The sequence below is a fragment of the Haematobia irritans genome, chromosome 1, assembly GCF_050003625.1.
Source record: "Haematobia irritans isolate KBUSLIRL chromosome 1, ASM5000362v1, whole genome shotgun sequence".
Classification (NCBI taxonomy): domain Eukaryota; kingdom Metazoa; phylum Arthropoda; class Insecta; order Diptera; family Muscidae; genus Haematobia; species Haematobia irritans.
Window position 1 is genome coordinate 108183900 of NC_134397.1, and position 19117 is coordinate 108203016.

Sequence of the window (19117 nt, forward strand, 5' to 3'; positions counted from 1 at the left end):
AAACAATTGATAGGTTATCAACAATATTCAACTAATATCCACGATTCTACCCAGCTATTGATCTGATTTTCCTTCGAGAGCAACATGTGTTTGCTTACGATAAATGATGTTTGAGAAATTCTAACACACACTATTTTCATTATACTATCTGTCGCTTTTGCTACATTTTTGTTTTCATTTTTTGTTTTTAATGATTATGATAAAATATTTCTATATTTGCTGTGATTTGTAATTATAATTGTTGATTTGTAATTGTAACTTTAAATGATTCGAAATTGTAAATCGTACCAACATTAATCACATACCGTAATTTAAAAGATTTTGTATATCTTGTAGTATGTGAATGAATAAAATAAATAAATAAATATCTAAACCTGAACTGATTTGGATGATATTTTCCAGATTTGGTTGATACCACAGAAGGTTACTTTGTGCTAAATAAAGTTATAAGGGGTAAATTTTTGAAAAACGGGGATACATATATGGGAGCTATATCTAAATCTGAACCGAATTGGATTATATTTTGCACGTTTTGTTGATATTACAGGAGATTACCTTGTGCTAGATTTGAGTAAGATCGGTTAATAAATGAGGCCACTATGGTAAAAAATAAGGTTATAAGGGGCAAATTTTTCAAAATCGGTCGCTACATATATATGGGCGCTATATCTAAATCCGAACCGATTTGGATATTTTGCACATAGAGTCTTTTAGAAGATTAGAGTAAGTAAGCCAAGTTTGTGTAGGATCGATTGATAAATAAGGGGTTTATGGCCAAATTTGTGAAAATCGGGAGATACATATATATGAGAACTACAGCTAAATCTGAACCGATTTCGGTTAGTAAATCGGTTAGTAAATAAACGCAATCCCATATATATGTATCGAAATCGGACAATACATATATATGGGAGCTATATCTAAATTTGATCCGTTGGTAGTTGGCATTAATTTTTTGTTTTCAACGGTTTGAATTGCCGAATTGACTGATTTCCCTTGCTGAATAGCAAATATTTTTTTTCGTAACAGCAGTAGAATGTTTACTATTTTAGCAAGCAAAATTAATTTTTTCAACAATCAGAAAGTGATAAAAATCGTATTCTTGAATTTTTTTGTTTATCGCAATTTTTATTGTTAAATCATTTTAGCTTTCATTTTTTATTATGTTTTTCTTTTTATATCTAATTAATGTTATTAATTCTTATTTCGTTTTTATGTTATCCTAAATATTGTGTTTAATCATCTTGAATCACATACTGTATTTATGAGATTGTAATCTTTTTTATGCGAAACTATAAATAAACAAACTTGAAACTTCCTTTGGAGTTTATTGAAGCAGATTGTTTCTAAATAGAAAATTGTTCAAATAAATCTTCATAAGTAATTTAGCGTGCAAGCGTTTCTCAATCATTTGCTTATTCAAGTGTAATGACTTAAAGAAAACCTCAAATGTTATTCTTTTTTGCATCATTTGTTCAATTTATTCTTGGAACAATAACACCCTTTATATTGCTGAATAAGAATGTGTTTTTTTGTTCCCCATTGTTATCACCGTTTCGCTTAGCAAACATTTTATTCCCACTTCATTACGGAACGAAACAGAGAGAAGTTCACCAGGTTAGGTGGCAGCCCGATGTATCAGGCTCACTTAGACTATTCAGTCCATTGTGATACCACATTGGTTAACTTCTCTCTTATCACTGAGTGCTGCCCGATTCCATGTTAAGCTCAATGAAAAGGGACCTCCTTTTTATAGCCGAGTACGAACGGCGTTCCACATTGCAGTGAAACCACTTAGAGAAGCTCTGAAACCCTCAGAAATGTCACCAGCATTACTGAGGTGGGATAATCCACCGCTGAAAAACTTTTTGGTGTTCGGTCGAAGCAGGAATCGAACCCACGACCTTGTGTATGTAAGGCGGGCATGCTAACCATTGCACCACGGTGGCTCCCTTATATTTTATTATATATATTGCAGGCTTACTTATATTTTATTTTAAGAATTGCAGTAGTATAGGTTAGGTTAGGTTAGGTGGCAGCCCGATGTATCAGGCTCACTTATGGGCTGTTCCTGTATATCGAACGAAAGCTTTCTTTCGTATTCCAAACGAAAGAAAATTGATTTTTGTTCTTTTATTTCGAAAGGCAAGTCACTTCATATTTTGTTGTCGAGTAATAAACGAACATATACAATAAGTGTCAAGAAAAAAGTAAAAGCATTGTTAACATTTCAATGAATTCTCAGGCCAAAAATTTAAAAATACTCATTTTTAATTATCAATGTATTCTCATACAAACGAATCGAACTTTCAAAAATAGAAAACCCCAAATTCATTCGAATTCGAGTGACTGCCACCGCTGAAAAACTTTTTGGTGTTCGGTCGAAGCAGGAATCGAACCCACGACCTTGTGTATGCAAGGCGGGCATGCTAACCATTGCACCACGGTGGCTCCCTGCAGTAGTATATGTATATAATTTATCTGTTTTCTTTGTCAGGAAATCTTCTTCTACTATATAAAAATAAGTCGGGGTTTCCTTCCTGACGCAATAACTCCAGAACGCATGAACCGATTTCCACGGTTTTGCATTCGTTGGAAAGGTGTCGGGTTCCGCGAGGTTTGTGCAAAGAAAATTTAAGAAAAGTTTCAACGGAAAAGCGGGATAATCTTTTTTATATACAGCGCCATCTCTGATGCAATTCCAGAACGCACGAACCGATTTCCACGGTTTTGCATTCGTTGGAAAGGTTTATAGCAACGAAAATTCAAGAAAAGTTTCAACGGAAAGCGGGAAAATATGTTTTACATACAGCGCACATTACAAACATTTATAATTTTATTTAATCGCAGTGCTTCTGTTATAAAATAATTTTATTTTTTCACATGAAAAATGTTTGGAGAACGTAGAGGGTAATCATGTGGTGAAAAAAAGGTACCACATTTTTTGATATCTGGTGGGGGATGGGGACACTTTTTCAAAATTGGGCCAAAGTTCCGATTTGGGTGAAATTTCCAAGGAAGGTTGGGGGTGATGTCTAGACAAAGACCCTCTAATTTATTTTTCGATATTTGGTCGCGGAGTTGGACCATCCCTAAAAAATAGAGCAAAATCTAACCTTCTCCGATTTACTTGAAATTAGAAGAAGAAAATTAAAATTATACAGGGTACATGATTTTTCGATGACTGTTTGGGGAAGGAGAATAGTGAAGTTAGGTAATTTGTAAAATGAATATAGGGTACGTGTTTGTGCTTTAACGAGAGGACGTGTTTTTGATTCGCTCCGGTTGTTCATCGTTTTTTGTAGTAAAAGTAATAGCATCAGCTTTAACACCGCCATAAAGTCGGCGTATAGCGACATCTTTATATTGTTGTCACTTGCAGTATCCAACGCAAAAGCAAAATATTTCAAAAATAAATTTGTTTTCTTGCTTTGGGTGAGAATAATTGACATTATACTGTAAAAGTAGTTACCAACACATCAACAATCTGACTCTCTGAGTGTAATTAAAAGCAAGAAAAAATATGTCATCGAATGAGGAGAACCACAAACACATGTTAGCTGAAATCAATCGCTCAAGTAATGCTTTACACGAAGAAATAATTGAGAAGTTAACGGGATCAGCCAAGCAGGAGAGAGATGAGCAATCGCTAAATGAGAATTTCAAAAAAAACCCCGCGCTTGTCTAAATAGGGGAGCAATTCTACTGTGCTGCAACACATCGAGCACAGCCTGAAGTAGCAGTCGATGCAGATGGAGAAGGCCTTTGCACAAATAGAAGAGAAATTCTCTCATATATTTAAGAGACTTGAAGATATTGAAAGTAAACTCTTAAACTCATTAAACTCTCGTATACAGCAAGTAGAAAGTGATGCCAATATCATATGCGAGAAGGTAAACAAAATTGAAGAAAGCATAGACAGTATCCATAACCGAATATGTTATCTAAAACTGAGGAAGCTGGTTATGGTGATATACATAAAATCTTACAAGACCTTGAAAATCTTAAACTGCAGACTAAGCGGCAAGTTAATTTAGCAGTTTCCTGTAATCTAAGGATAAATGGCATAACCTACAATAAAAATGAAAGGTTGGATAAAATTTTTGATGGTATTTGTAATGCTTTACATATATCCACCCCACTATACAAAACAATATACCGCGCTAAATCCAAGAACACCTTCAGTCCCGATGGCACAATTATTATACAATTCATCACTGCGTTTCTCAAGAACTCTATTTTAAAATCAACCAGTATAAAAAAATTACCAAATCAAACATCTGTCTTCATCACATAGGCTTTGATTCTGGCAAGCCCATATATATTAATGAAAATCTCACTAAGGAGAACTTTAAGATTTTGAAAGCAGCCATTGGGATGAAAAAACAAAAATTATTGACTTCGGCTTTTTCTCGTCGATGTCTTATATATGTAAGATCAGATGCAAACAATGAAACCATATTAATAAATAGAATAGCTGAATTAAATCTGTTTTTTCGATCTGATAATGAAAATTAAGGAAAACTTTTTTTTAGAAAATATTTTTTTTTTTACGAACGGTCTCATCGCCCACTTTTCCGTCCTTCCGACCGTGAGGGCCTCGTCCCCATCACGTAGGGACAGCGTACACACCATGATCCGGACCATGGCGGGGTGGAGGCAGAGGGATTTGACCAGCTACAGAGAAGGACTCATCAGCCGGATATATTAAAACACAAGATCAAATACTAAGCTTAGTGTCAACTAGATGATAGATTGAATTAAAAATAATGCACATCCTACGAATAGGCTCCACAGAAGCATAATTCGAACGTTGAAAATCAATGTAAAGAAACTGGTAATTCCTAGATGCCCTAAAAGGAACATTTATCCTAATCCTAGATATCAATTCCGAGCATGGAATATCCCCACTAACTAACCTATACATCATCATGGAGCTCAACATCGTCCGTTGGCTCCTAAGAGTAGTCTCAAAGCGAACAACAAGAACTGCTTCTGAACCGATTCTATCCTATCAATGTAAACTTCATACTGAGGATCCCACACAATAGAACCATACTCTAGAATGGGTCTAACAAGGGCAGTAAAAAGCCTCTTCGTAACATAAGGGTCCGAAAACTCCTTCGTCCAACGCTTTATGAATCCTAGAACCCCATACGCCTTACTCACCATCGAATCAATATGACCATTAAAATTAAGCCATAACAATGCCAAGATCAACAAAAGAATCAACCTCTTCCAATAACGAGCCCCGTATACTATACCGAACATCAATAGGCCTAGACCTAAAGAATCGCAAAAACTTGCATTTCCTCAAGTTCAAATGCATCAGATTTACCCTACACCAATCATCAAAGCTATCCAAATCACCTTGTAATAAATGCACCTGACCAGAATTATCAAACGAGGAGAATAACTTAACGTCATCAGCATACATCAAAATCCTAGAGTTAACTACGGACTGAGGTAAATCGTTTATAAATAACAAAAATAAGACAGGCCCCAAATGACTACCCTGAGGCACATCTGATGGGACATCAAAGCACCTTAAATAGGAATCACCAAAAGACACAATCTGCGTACGGCAATCAAGATACGACGAAATCCAAGCCAAAAGTGTACTGGCCAATCCAATCCTATCCAGCTTATAGAACAAGAGCCCGGTCAAAAGCCTTACTAAAATCCTTATAAATAACATGAGTCTGATCCCAACAATAAACTGATTAATAACATGAGAAGTAAATTCCACCAAGTTCGTAGAAGTCGATAGGCCCTTACGAAAACCATGCTGGCAGGGATCCAGTATCGAAGAAATGCCATGCGACAAAACATCAGTCACCGTCTTTTCAAAAACCTTGGGAATAGCACTCAATTTTGCTATCCCCCTATAATTACCCACATCAAAGGGGCTCTTAAACAATCTATGTAACATCTGAAATATTTTATGTCACATACTATAATTATTAGATTATAAATCGTGTTATATGTGAAGCAATAAATAAACTAAATAAAAAAATACGTGAATTTACGATATCTGGTCGGGGAGGAGCGAAAGAGGGGGTTCCCTTTTGCGCGATTTTTTAAAAATAGAAAGTAGAGGATTGTCGATAAATGGGAACTCGGTACATAATTTTATAATTTTTCTACAGCCTTCTGTCAGACTTTTTTTATGTAAAAAACTTCAATATACATGAAGTTGACAGGCAACGTAGAGGGTGCTTCTCTTTCCGGTATATTTTTGGGAAAGGCATGTTCACCATGCCCAACACTTTAACAAATGTTAATATGGTAAATTTTTAAAGTAATTTTACCTTTTCCGATTTATTGGACGGTATGTTGAGGTTCAAGCGTGGTTTCTCAAGGGATATGTAGAAGATTGTCCAACGAATTGAATACAGAACAATTAAAAACAAAAAAAATGGTTGAAAGGGAACACCCCCTAGGAGACGTTTGTTAAGCAGGTCCGTTTTACCTATGCATAACCGCCCTATTTCTGTATATAAACGAAAAAGCAACTAGTCCGATTTTTTTAAATGTACGAGACACGTGTGTGGAAACCATGGAGTACTTCAGTTTTTGTGCCAGACTTCCCCTGACCCTACTCTTTAAAAGAGTTCAAATCTTTTCGAATTTGTTTTCAGATCGAAGGATATGGTTGACTAAGATAACGAAATTATGCTTCGGGAGGCGCAGCGAAGCCGGCCGGGTTACGCTAGTAAAGTATACATGAAATAAATTTTGTAGCAATTGGGCTCAAAAGACGTTTTTTATTAAGTAAATAAAACATACTCGTAAGAGGTAAACATGTATTCGGTTTTGCTCCTCACTGTACGTCAATCGTTTCGTTTGTTTTCGTGCTCTAACCACACCATTGAACTATTGACTTTATACAGCTTATCGAATTTATCAAGTGTGCTCTAGCTATCCAGTGGAATGCTGCTTTTGTATGCCGATTCCAGATTGAGGAAACTAAAGATCATGAACACAAGCGGAACATATAGTACACACACTATGTGTTTTAGGCAACGTTATCGGTAAATTGCGTTTAAAAACAATGACATGAGAGAAGTGACATGTAGTCTAATAACACACAGACCTATCAGAATGCTGTCTGCAGAATTTCGACACGTAATCTCCCCAGTACTCCTCTGAACCATCGTCATATGTAGACTCATCAAATGAAAAATGTTAGTCTTCATATGACACCAATGAAAAGAATGTTAAATACTGAAATATGTCTATGAAAAATACTTACGTCTCCATTACTATCACGAATACGTCTGTTAAATTCTCGCCCTTCCAAAATGAGAAAATCGTCAGTTGGTTTCAAAATGCCGCATTTTGTGGCAATAGAACGCGCTGTATTAACATTGTCGCCTGTAACCATGCGCACCGTAATACCAGCTCTTTGACATTTGCGTATAGCCTCAGGCACCTCAGGCCGCACCGGGTCCTCTATACCCACCACACACAAACATGTGAGGTTCGACATTATATTTTCTTCATCGTCCCAATCTGGTTCTCCATCAATGTGTACCTCGTTAGGTCCAGCGGGTCCGGGTACAAAATCGCGATATGCCACAGATATTGTACGCAAACCATCACAAGCCATCGGCTCAATTACTTCACGGATGAGGCGTTCTTGCATATCACGTGTGAATTTCTCCAAAACTCCATCATGGCCATATATGAATGCACACCTTATGTTTATTAAAATCCATTACCAAATATTCAAGTTTTGTTTCATATCTTACACTTACTTTTTCAACATTATTTCCGAAGCACCTTTACTGTAGAGGCGATAACCACCATCAGGTCTTGGAATAACTGTACCCATACTTTTTCGCACAGAGTTAAAGGTATAGACACGAGTAAATTTGTCTTCTGTTATCTCATCACGAATTTTTTGATATTTTACTCCCAGCCCCTGTACAAAACCTAAAAGAGCGCATTCTGTTTTATTACCAACTTGGGTGGGCAAATCTTCAGGATTTGCCCCAGGCTGAAAATATTGTAAAATATACAATTCAATATTTAAAGAAAATCGCGTTGACATATATGATGAAACCCACCAATATATTAGATGTGTAGGCCGAGTTGACCGATATACCTTGAGTTATTAAAGTTGCAACGTTTTTGGGAATGTCATTGAGTCTAGGCAAAACTTTGCACAATTTTTCACAAATATATGATTGTACTACTGTCATACGATTTGTAGTTAAAGTTCCTGTCTTATCCGAGCAGATGGCAGTGGCATTACCCATAGTTTCGCAGGCATCCAAATGGCGCACTAAATTATTATCCTTCATCATTTTCTAAAAAAAAAACAAATAGGCATGTTTCATTGTAATGCACTCAGTAGTCATTATTTAAAAAAATATTTAATTTATATACCTTTACAGAATAGGCAAGCGAAAGCGTCACGGCCAAAGGTAAACCTTCGGGCACAGCAACAACCAAGACAGTGACACCAATAATCAAGTGCTTTACAAAATGATTAGCATACGTATTTTTCCAGGGCTTCTCGTCAATAACAAACGTCTTGATACAAAATTGTATAATCAATATTATCACGGTAATTACAGCAATGGTTGAACCAGCATAACCGATTTGTATTGCTAATTTGGTAAGCTTAGCTTGTAAAACAGATTTATCTTTCTTCTGTCCAGATTCTTGGGGAGCCCCGGAAGATGAGGCTTGTACATGATTACCATCCGAATCCGATTTAATGCCATCTGATACGTCTTTATGTTCTATAAATGAAAGAAAAAACAGTGGGAAATTTAATAGTATTTATTCCGATTTATGCACTCTAAAAATTTGTTTGTGATATCAAACAAAAAGGTATAACAACAAAGGGAAACCTGTGCTTCACAGTGTTTAAGTGTTCATGATTCTGAGGTATCTTCATTTTATGATGATTTTATTCTAACAGATTACGACAGAAGTTCTTTAGGTTAACGACAGATTATGATAGGTTCAATGATGATTCCAAAGATATTAAATGAGGATATTCCCTGCACGGAACTTACATCTGAGTTTGGTTGTTGTTGTGGCCCTTTGAAGTTATTTGAATTTTGGAGATTTTCAGGAAATAAACATACTCCAAATGGGGGTTTGCAGTCCTTGGACAGAGTTGAAAACCCTGTGTGCGCCCCGGGCCATAGACCCGACTGCAGTAAGGGCGGATCTGGCGTTGGGATTAACGTCCGCTGTAGCCCATTCCTCTTTCCCCTTTCTTGTTCTATGTCACTATTCAACGTTTCAATTACGCCTATCTTATTGTAAAATATGTGCACATTTTTGCGGTGCTTTTGTAAAAAGTCAGCATATCGGAAATGTTTCGAATTCTATTGTGAAATAATTAGGCATTTTCACCACTGCCGACAACGAGAGTGCTGCGATTGCCCAAACAAGCAGAGATGAATAAATGAATAAAGTTTACTTAATTTTAATAATTTACATATTTTCATCCCTATTTTATACCCAAGACAAATTTAGAAACGTATTTTGTTATCAGCTGATTGAAAAATTTCATTGCTGGAATTGGAATTTTGATAATCAGTGTTTGTTTATATCTATATATATAAAAAGAAGTGTACATTTTGATTGTCACTCCATAACTCGAGAACCGCTACATAAAATAAAAAATGGCTAAATACATTTTGTAGAAGACGCAGTGAGGATTGTTAGTAAACAACAAAAATTTAAAAGTATTTTCGTTTCGCCGAGATATGGCGATTTTTCTAAACATTACCCGTTTTCATACACATTTTATGAATGGAAACAATTTTTTTGTTATACAGCATTGCTTGGATACAAGTAAACAAAATTACAGGTGGCTGAATACGTTTTGTGTAGCATACAATTAGGATGTTTTTTTAATTCAACCGAATATACAAACACACATACATATATATACATGTGTTTGATTGATAACATACAAATGTGATTTTTTTGAGTTTCGTAAATATTGGCAAATATTTAATATCTAAAAAGTGATTTCAATTGTCATTGATCAAGAAAAAATGCCACCAACGCGAAGATCAACTATAGGTCGACATACGCGTAATTCTACCTATAGGTTTAATCAAAGGATAATACAAAGTGTTGAGGAACGCTCACAACAGGACCAAATTCAACTATTACGAAACGCACGTTGTCATACATTTGCATATTCAAATCCATTAAATCCAACATCGAGACGAACGACACGAACTTCACGTCGTGCTGTGCAAAATATGGAATATGCTGCTTTCGTTTACAATAGTGAATATGCTATTATTGGTGAAATGACAGTGAGATGTCCACATTGCGATGCGGCCAAATTTCAGGGTGAAACTGGTGGCATGTGTTATGCGAACGGTAAAGTAAAACTGACAGCATTTGAATCCCCCCCGATCCACTCCATTCATTAATTTTTGGATCGTCGCAAGCTTCTAAGCATTTTTTTATCTCATATTCAACAATATAATGCGGCATTTCAAATGACTTCATTTGGTGCGACCAAAATTGTAAGAGACAGTTTCATGCAGACGATTAAGGTGATTACTTCATGCGCAATATCTTTTGAAAAATGCGACCTGAACAGCATTTTTTAATGTGTGCAATAATTCTGACCCAACATATAATTACATTTTACAACTGTTACAGATTCAAGATTATCATCAAGCTGGCTCCTTTTTGCCATATCCTGATGTTGATCATCAATTTTTACAAATTTATTTCATTGGAAATGCAAATCATGAATTGGATCGAAGTTGTACAATTGCTGCGTGTACAAAACGACAAATTATTTTTGAAATTCAAACATTTTTACATCAGCGCAATGGAATAATTCGATTGTTTAAAACCGCTCTCGATCGTATGCCATCTGATGATCACAGAATCATTATTAGGGCTGATAAGACGCCCTGTTAAATCACCATGATTTATTGTTTTTTCTTATGTTTGTTTGTTTCAAATAGTATAATGAATTCAAATTACCAATCATTTATTTATTTTAATTCAACATGAAAAGTGTTTGAAATTACTTTGAATTCAAGTCTTGATATTGAATCTCTATTTTTTGTATCTCATACTGGCATCCCTACTACCAATATCGTAAATGTCATTCTTGATTCTCTACTTACAATATTTTCGTTTTTGTTGTTGCAACACTTTGGGGCAACGATCAACATATACATAATGTAAACACAAGCTGACATACGTACATATGTACATATATTATAACTGTCTCTTCTTTTTGTATTATTAGAAGTTTGAAGTTTGGCAAATAATAAATCATTATTGAAAAGTGTTGAAAGTGAAACGATCGTGTTTTATTACAGTGGAATAAAAAGTGTGTTGAAGACATTGTTCACATAGAGACATTCTATGTAGTTGGAGCAAATTACAAATGAATCGAGACAGTGAAAATAATATGGAAATTATTCTAAAATTGGTTAAATATTGAGCCAGTCAGTTGTGGTAAAAAAGAGACATTAACTTATTGGAAAGTGACATATCTGTGGGTCAAACAACAAGTAAAGTAAAGAAAACATTTGTGACATAAAAATAAACCATAAGGGAAATTATTAAAGTGAACTGAACCACATTTCTAGAACCTTTAAAGATTTCTTTAGACATTTTTAATACAAATCAAGTGCAGTGTGGCAATTCATAGTGTTCCATAATAAAATTAAATTTTTTGGAAAACCTGAAAGTTGGCTCGATTACCTGTGGTGTTTCAACGAGGAAATATATTCAAGTTGTGTGCTCCCAGAAATTGTTGATGCTTGTAAGTTGGAACTTGGCCCAAATACAAGGTAACGTTTTCTTTCATTATTACTACAATTTGCACACCCAAACCGAACCATTGGGTAAGGAATTTGTCCCATCGCATATTGGACAAATTCCAGGGCTGTCAAAACAGGCAGTCCTCAAACATTGGCGACCGTGACAGGACAAATATTCAGTGGTATTGTAACATTTTTTAATTTTCTGAATTTAATAAAATTCAGTAGCGAGTGTCTCAGTACCACGAAAACCCATTTTTATAATTCGTGGGGTTACATAATCACTGACAACGTTATTGGAATACATTTGTTTTTGCCCCTGGAAATTTTACGCCATTTTTAAATTGCATTCTGTAATATTTTGTGCCGCGAATAAAATCATTTATGTTATTGGCCCACATCGAATTTCCACCATTTTCTTAATTTTGATTTTTCACATATTGGATTGTTGTTGGAATTTCAAAGGGCAATCACATCGCAAACATTGCAATCCTCACATAGGAAATAAATTGCCTCGGTGAATTTTTTACAACAACATTCAAATTATCAACCATATTATATTGATTCTGTCTCAAAATTTAAATTTTTTGGGAAGTAAATTTTCGGAGTTTTTGTATAAATAATTTTGAACAAAAAATATACAATGCCAAACAGTGAAGAGATTACACAGCCAAGCCCATCGCTTGAAGAATTAAAACAGCGTCGTGCCTCATCGAAAGGTAGTATGACCCGGATCAAAAATGTTGTTGAAGGGAAAAATACATTGTCTCATACTGAATTAGAATGTCGATTGGGCATTATTGAGTCATACTACAAACAGGCTTCATATTATCAGAACCAAATTGAAAGGCTGTCTCCTCTAGACGATGGTAGGGCTGATATAGACGAACTTTACATCACTATTAAGACTAAACTTTTAGATCTCATTGGTAGTGGCAGGCGACATAGTATTACTGAACAATCTTTTTCTGTCCCTCAACACTCATCAAGTCGTCTTCCTAGCTTGAAACTTCCTAAGTTTGATGGAAAGTATTTAGAATACAAAAATTTCATAAATACTTTCAACAATTTAGTCCATAAAGACTCAAATATTCCAGTGACGGAAAAATTCAACCACTTGCTTTCGTGCCTCAGTGGTGAGGCCTTATCAACAATTAAAGCGTTTCAAGTCACAGATGAAAATTATCAAAGTGCCCTTGATAGACTCAAAGAGAGGTACGATAATGACACACTGATCTTTTTGGAAAATGTGACATCAATGTTTGAAATTTCTAAATCAAGTAAACCTGTCCCAAAGCAATTAAGAAATATTGTAGACACTATATCAGCCCTTTATAGTTCTTTAAAATCACTTGGTTCATATGAACAAATTTGTGACGCATTCATAATTCATTTGGCGATGAGCAAGGTTGACCCAGAAACGAAACAGAAATGGGATGAGTTTATTGATTACTCAAAATTACCTTCGTGGACTGATTGCTGCTCTATGTTGGACAGACGTTGTCAACAACTAGATGCACAGTGCCGAGGAACATCCAAACAACAGAATCCATCTACCTCATCAAATTATTCACATAATAATCAACCTTCAAAGCAGCTCTCATTGCTGGCGAAAAATATGGCTCAAGAAATAATTTGCAATCATTGCTCAAAATCTGGTCATTTTATAACAACTTGTCAACGATTCATTGTTTTGACTCCAAATCAACGAATGGAGCAAGCAAAGCAACAAAAACTTTGTCTCAACTGTCTGTCAAAGGGACACATGTATATGCAGTGTCCATCTCGATATTCATGCAGATTTTGTAAACAAAAACATCACTCGCTTTTACATAAGCAAGAGGAGCAAGAACAAACTCCGACTACGTCATCTGCATCAACTCACGGTACATTTCGACAAAATTCTGACTCACAAAGAAGTAATGTTATTTTAGCGACTGCTTTAGTTTTAATTCGAGATTCTGAGGGGAATTTTAGAATGGGGAGAGCACTTCTGGATTCTTTCTCTCAAGTGAATTTCATAACGGAATCTTTCTCAAATTCACTCAATTTACGGAAATCGAAAAATCCTATAGATATTTTGGGAATTGGTGCGTCTGGTGTAAAAGTTTCATACAAAACACAAAGTACTGTCCGATCTCGATTAAATAATTTCGAATTGTCCCTCGATTTCTTAATTTCCCCAAAGATAACTGGCTATCATTCTGATGAGAATTTATCGATAACGGATTTCAATCTACCCAACAACATTGAATTAGCTGACCCTGAATTCCATCGTAGGCGTGGTATCGATATGTTACTTGGTGCCGAGTCATTTTTCTCACTTCTTTCTGTGGGACAAATTCGTCTTGGGGAAAATCTACCGACTTTACAGAAGACACTTTTAGGGTGGATTGTTTCCGGAAAATATACAAGTAATCATTTGAATCGACCATCAAAAACAAGTTTTGTTGTCTCAGAAGATATATTTTCAAAAATCAATAATAATGTCGAAATGTTATGGAAATTAGAATCTGTTGAAGGCAAACGCCAACCATTTTCATTGGAACAACAGGAATGCGAAAATCATTTCATTAAAAATGTATCGGTCCAAAATGATAGAAGAATCGTTGTGAGATTGCCTCTTAAGGAAGACCCAATGGTTCTTGGTGACTCAAGAGACATAGGTCTTCGTCGTTTTCTTTCTATTGAACGAAAATTAAATAAAAATTCTGAATTGAAGGAACAGTACTCAAAGTTTATGAAAGAATATGAAGAGCTAGGACATATGTCTCCAATAGAAGAAAAATCGATTTCTTCTCCAAACTATTACATTCCCCATCATTGTGTTTTACGACCTCAAAGTGTCCCGACCACACTTCGTGTGGTTTTTGACACATCATGCAAATCCTCATCTCAATTGTCTCTTAACGATATCATGATGGTTGGTCCCACAATTCAAAATCATTTACTCATAACTTTGCTGCGCTTTAGATGTCATAGGTATGGCCTCACAGCCGATATTGAAAAAATGTATCGGCAGGTATTGGTCCATCCTGATGATCGACATTTGCAACTGATTTTATGGCGTGATAATTCTAACAGTTCTATTAAAACATATACCCTGAATACTGTCACATATGGAACTGCAATTTCCCAATTCTCACGAATGTGGCAAGGCTGTTGTCACAAAAGATTTCTATGTTGATGATATGATTACTGGTGCTGATGATTTGCATACATTGCAACTCATCAAGAAGGAGGTAACAGAAATATTGACTCATTCAAATTTCTCTCTCTCAAAATGGCATAGTAACTGTCTCAATCTAAGCTTAACTGATGCTGGTATAAAAGAGGTTCGAATTGACGATGATTCTACTAGCACATTAGGAATATCGTGGTACACCTCTGATGATACTTTCCACTTTGAATTTCGCCCATTAAAATCGTATTCACATAATACGAAAAGAACAATTCTGTCTCTTACATCTACGCTTTTTGATCCAATGGGGCTAATCAGCCCTCTAATCATTAAATCAAAAATTTTGCTACAGAAACTTTGGATTTTAAAATGTGATTGGGATGAATCTGTGCCTCAAGAAATTGATAGTGCTTGGACTAATATTTTGACTGATTACCATAATCTACCCCAATTAAAAATGTCTCGATTCATTCGTTTAACCAATTTGATTGATCTTCAAGTACATGGATTTGGAGATGCCTCTACTAAAGCGTATGGTTGTTGTCTCTATTTCCGATGCATCGATTCATTCGGCAATGTTGTTACAAATCTGGTAGCTTCAAAATCTAGAGTTGCCCCACTAAAAACAAGATCTTTGCCCCGGTTAGAATTATGCGCGTCACATTTACTTCCAATTTTTTGGAATCAACTAAAAGATCATTTCGATTATTCTATTTCGAAAATACATTTCTGGTCTGACTCGCAAATTACGTTACATTGGATCAGAACTCATTCATCGATTTTATCGACTTTCGTTGGTAATCGAGTTTCCGAAATCCAAAATTTTACAGATGATGTATATTGGCGTTATGTCCCAACGGACCAGAATCCTGCTGACTTCGTGTCTCGAGGTTGTTCAGTTACCGAACTGGAGAATTCTAATTGGTTCCATGGCCCATCATTTTTACGATCTTCCGATTTGGATTGGCCATCGTTTGATGGTCCAAACATCAGCGAAGAAGAAATGATAATAGAAAAAAGGAAAACAATTTTGCTCGTCCAAAATGAAGATGTACCATATATATTAAAAGCGATTAACAAATTTAGCAACTATTTGAAATGCCTCAGAGTTTTCTCATATCTTCTCCGTTTCCAGTCGAGAAAACTTATCCACTGCCTCACAATATCTCCTGATGAACTGAGTCATTCACTTCACCGGATTATTTGGGCGATTATTTCTCGAATGAAATTAAACAAATAAAAATTCTGGAACTTTACCCAGTCATTTATCCTCTTTGGCTCTCTTCATACAAGAAGTTGATGGAGTCGAATTAGTTCGTGTTGGAGGTCGACTTCTAAATTCCGACTTACCTGAAGATATGAAGTTTCCATTCCTCCTGCCTAAATCTGACCCAATCGTTAAAGTCATGGTAAATCATTTTCACCAATCAAATTACCATGCTGGCCCTAGAGCTCTGGTGTCATTAATACAACAACAATTTTGGATAATCAATTGTCGCTCGTTAGCAAGACAAGTAGTTTATAACTGCATACATTGCACTCGATATAAGCCAAAGCTTTTGACTCAGGTGATGGGAAATTTGCCAAAGGATCGTGTATCTGGCTCTCGTCCATTCCAGGTTTTTGGTGTTGACTTCGCTGGCCCGATTGCAACGTATCTCAGAATTAGAGGGAAGACGCCCTACAAATCGTATATAGCTGTTTTTGTATGCTTTACGACAAAAGCTGTCCACCTGGAAGCTGTTTCCGACCTTTCGAGTGATGCTTTCATAGCAGCTCTCAAGCGGTTTATTGGTCGAAGAGGTCTTCCATCCAAAATATACTGCGATAATGCCACAAACTTCATTGGTGCTGAGTCTAAATTAAAGGAATTCCGCAAACAATTTCACTTAGAGGAAACAAAATCCAAAATCGAATCATTTTCTGCCTCAAAACATATTCAATTTGTATTTATCCCACCCAGAGCACCTCATTTTGGCGGTTTATGGGAGGCGGCGGTCAAATCGGCGAAAAGTCACTTATTTCGCACTCTTCCAAATGCACGTCTCACATTTGAGGAATTATCCACAGCTTTAGTGGAAATAGAGGCCATTATGAATTCTCGCCCAATTTCTCCAGCTTCAACTGACCCCAATGATCTTCAAGCCCTTACACCGGGACATTTTTTAATTGGTTGTCCTTTACTCAGTTTACCAGAAAGAACAAATTTTGACTCAGATATCTCCCATTTGCAATCATGGCAAAGAATTTCTGCAGTGAAATCACATTTCTGGCGCAGGTGGCATAAAGAATATTTGGCTCAACTTCAACATCGTCATAAATGGCAAACCCCGCAGCAAGAGCTAAATGTCAATGATATGGTAATCGTCCACTGATGAAATGGATCACTGGCCGTGTAACAAACATTGTCCCAGGTGCTGATGGTTATGCTAGAGTTGCTGATGTGCGGACTACAACTAATCTACTTAGACGTACGGTGGCAAAGTTGGCGAAATTACCAATTGATTGAAACCAAGGGTTTCAGACAGTCAACCTGCAATAAAATCCTTGGACTCTGTGTTCCTTAACTCAAAAACGGCCATCGACTGCCGCAAATCTCTCAACGAGATGGCTGAGCAGTACAATATTCACCTAATATGGGTGCCTGGTCATAGGAACATACCGGGGAACTGTGAAGCAGATGTGTTAGCAAGGCTAGGAACTACCTTACATATTCCAGGGGAACTAGAATCTGTTGGTATGCCTCTGGCCACCTGCAAGCTCTTACTGCGTGAGAAGGCTGTTATGATGGCCAATATTCGATGGGAAAATTGCAAGGGTTGTAACGACACCAAGCAAATATGGCCCCATTTAAACTTAAACCGCACACTAGATATGCTAGTGTTCTCAAGGCGTCAGATAGCACTCCTAATATCTGCTATAACGGGTCGCTGCCTGATAGGCGAATTTGCAAAAACTATAGGTGCGAAGTATAATGACTATTGTATAAGCTGTCATGACGTGGAGGAAAAGGAATCAATTAAACACCTCTTGTGTGAGTGTCCTGCTTTTTGTGTAAGGCGTAAGCGAATTTTAGGAGCATATAGCTTTAGATTACTGGCTGACCTGGAAAACGTTAACTTAAGCAGTTTGTTAATGTTTTTGGAGCAATCTGGTTGGTTCCACAAAAGTAAATAATAGAGAAGGTTCAGTGGTTAAGACTAGAAGTGCCCATATGTAATAGGTACTTTTAGTTAAATGTGGTATCACAATGGACTGAATAGTCTAAGTGAGCCTGAAATTTAATCGGGCTGCCACTTTAACCTAACCTAACCTAAGGGTTTCAATGGGACCCGGCATGTTAAATCACCATGATTTATTGTTTTTTCTTATGTTTGTTTGTTTCAAATAGTATAATGAATTCAAAGACATTGTTCACATAGAGACAAATTATAAATGAATCGAGACAGTGAAGTAATATGGAAATTATTCTAAAATTGGTTAAATATTGAGCCAGTCAGTTGTGGTAAAAAAGAGACATTAACTTATTGGAAAGTGACATATCTGTGGGTCAAACAACAAGTAAAGTAAAGAAAACATTTGTGACAAAAATAAACCATAAGGGAAATTATTAAAGTGAACTGAACCACATTTCTAGAACCTTTAAAGATTTCTTTAGAGATTTTTAATACAAATCAAGTGCAGTGTGGCAATTCATAGTGTTCCATAATAAAATTAAATTTTTTGGAAAACCTGAAAGTTGGCTCGATTACCTGTGGTGTTTCAACGAGGAAATATATTCAAGTTGTGTGCTCCCAAAAATTGTTGATGCTTGTAAGTTCGAACTTGGCCCAAATACAAGGTAACGTTTTCTTTCATTATTACTACAATTTGCACACCCAAACCGAACCATTGGGTAAGGAATTTGTCCCATCGCATATTGGACAAATTCCAGGGCTGTCAAAACAGGCAGTCCTCAAACACGCCCTTTGGAGAGCATGCGGGAAGATTTAATGCACCAACAATTGATGAAGTGGCAATTGTAATGGTTGGAGACCGGTTTCAATCTCGCGATATGGTGCTTCATCGAAGGAATGCGTGGCCTGCTCAAGAGTTGGAGCTCCAAATTGTTTGTTTGTGCTCGCTTCAAATGGGCAAACGAAAAACATTGTATATCAAA

The 19117-nt window shown here is 36.2% G+C and overlaps 1 protein-coding gene and 1 long non-coding RNA gene across 2 annotated transcripts in view; one reads left to right on the forward strand and one right to left on the reverse strand.

The window, feature by feature from the left end:
• The window catches only part of LOC142221631 (plasma membrane calcium-transporting ATPase 1-like), a 192434-nt gene that overhangs the window by 41004 nt on the left and 132313 nt on the right, over positions 1–19117 (reverse strand). Inside the window, exons 6-9 of the mRNA XM_075291385.1 lie at positions 8395–8753; positions 8073–8315; positions 7761–8002; positions 7256–7700 (exon numbers count right to left, since the gene is read on the reverse strand). Of these exons, the coding sequence (XP_075147500.1) occupies positions 7256–7700; positions 7761–8002; positions 8073–8315; positions 8395–8753 (1289 nt within the window). The remainder of the gene's footprint in view (positions 1–7255; positions 7701–7760; positions 8003–8072; positions 8316–8394; positions 8754–19117) is intronic.
• LOC142221634 (uncharacterized) overlaps positions 11195–19117 on the forward strand; it is a 177006-nt gene continuing 169083 nt past the window's right edge. Inside the window, exon 1 of the long non-coding RNA XR_012718162.1 lies at positions 11195–11807. This is a non-coding gene — a long non-coding RNA (uncharacterized LOC142221634). The remainder of the gene's footprint in view (positions 11808–19117) is intronic.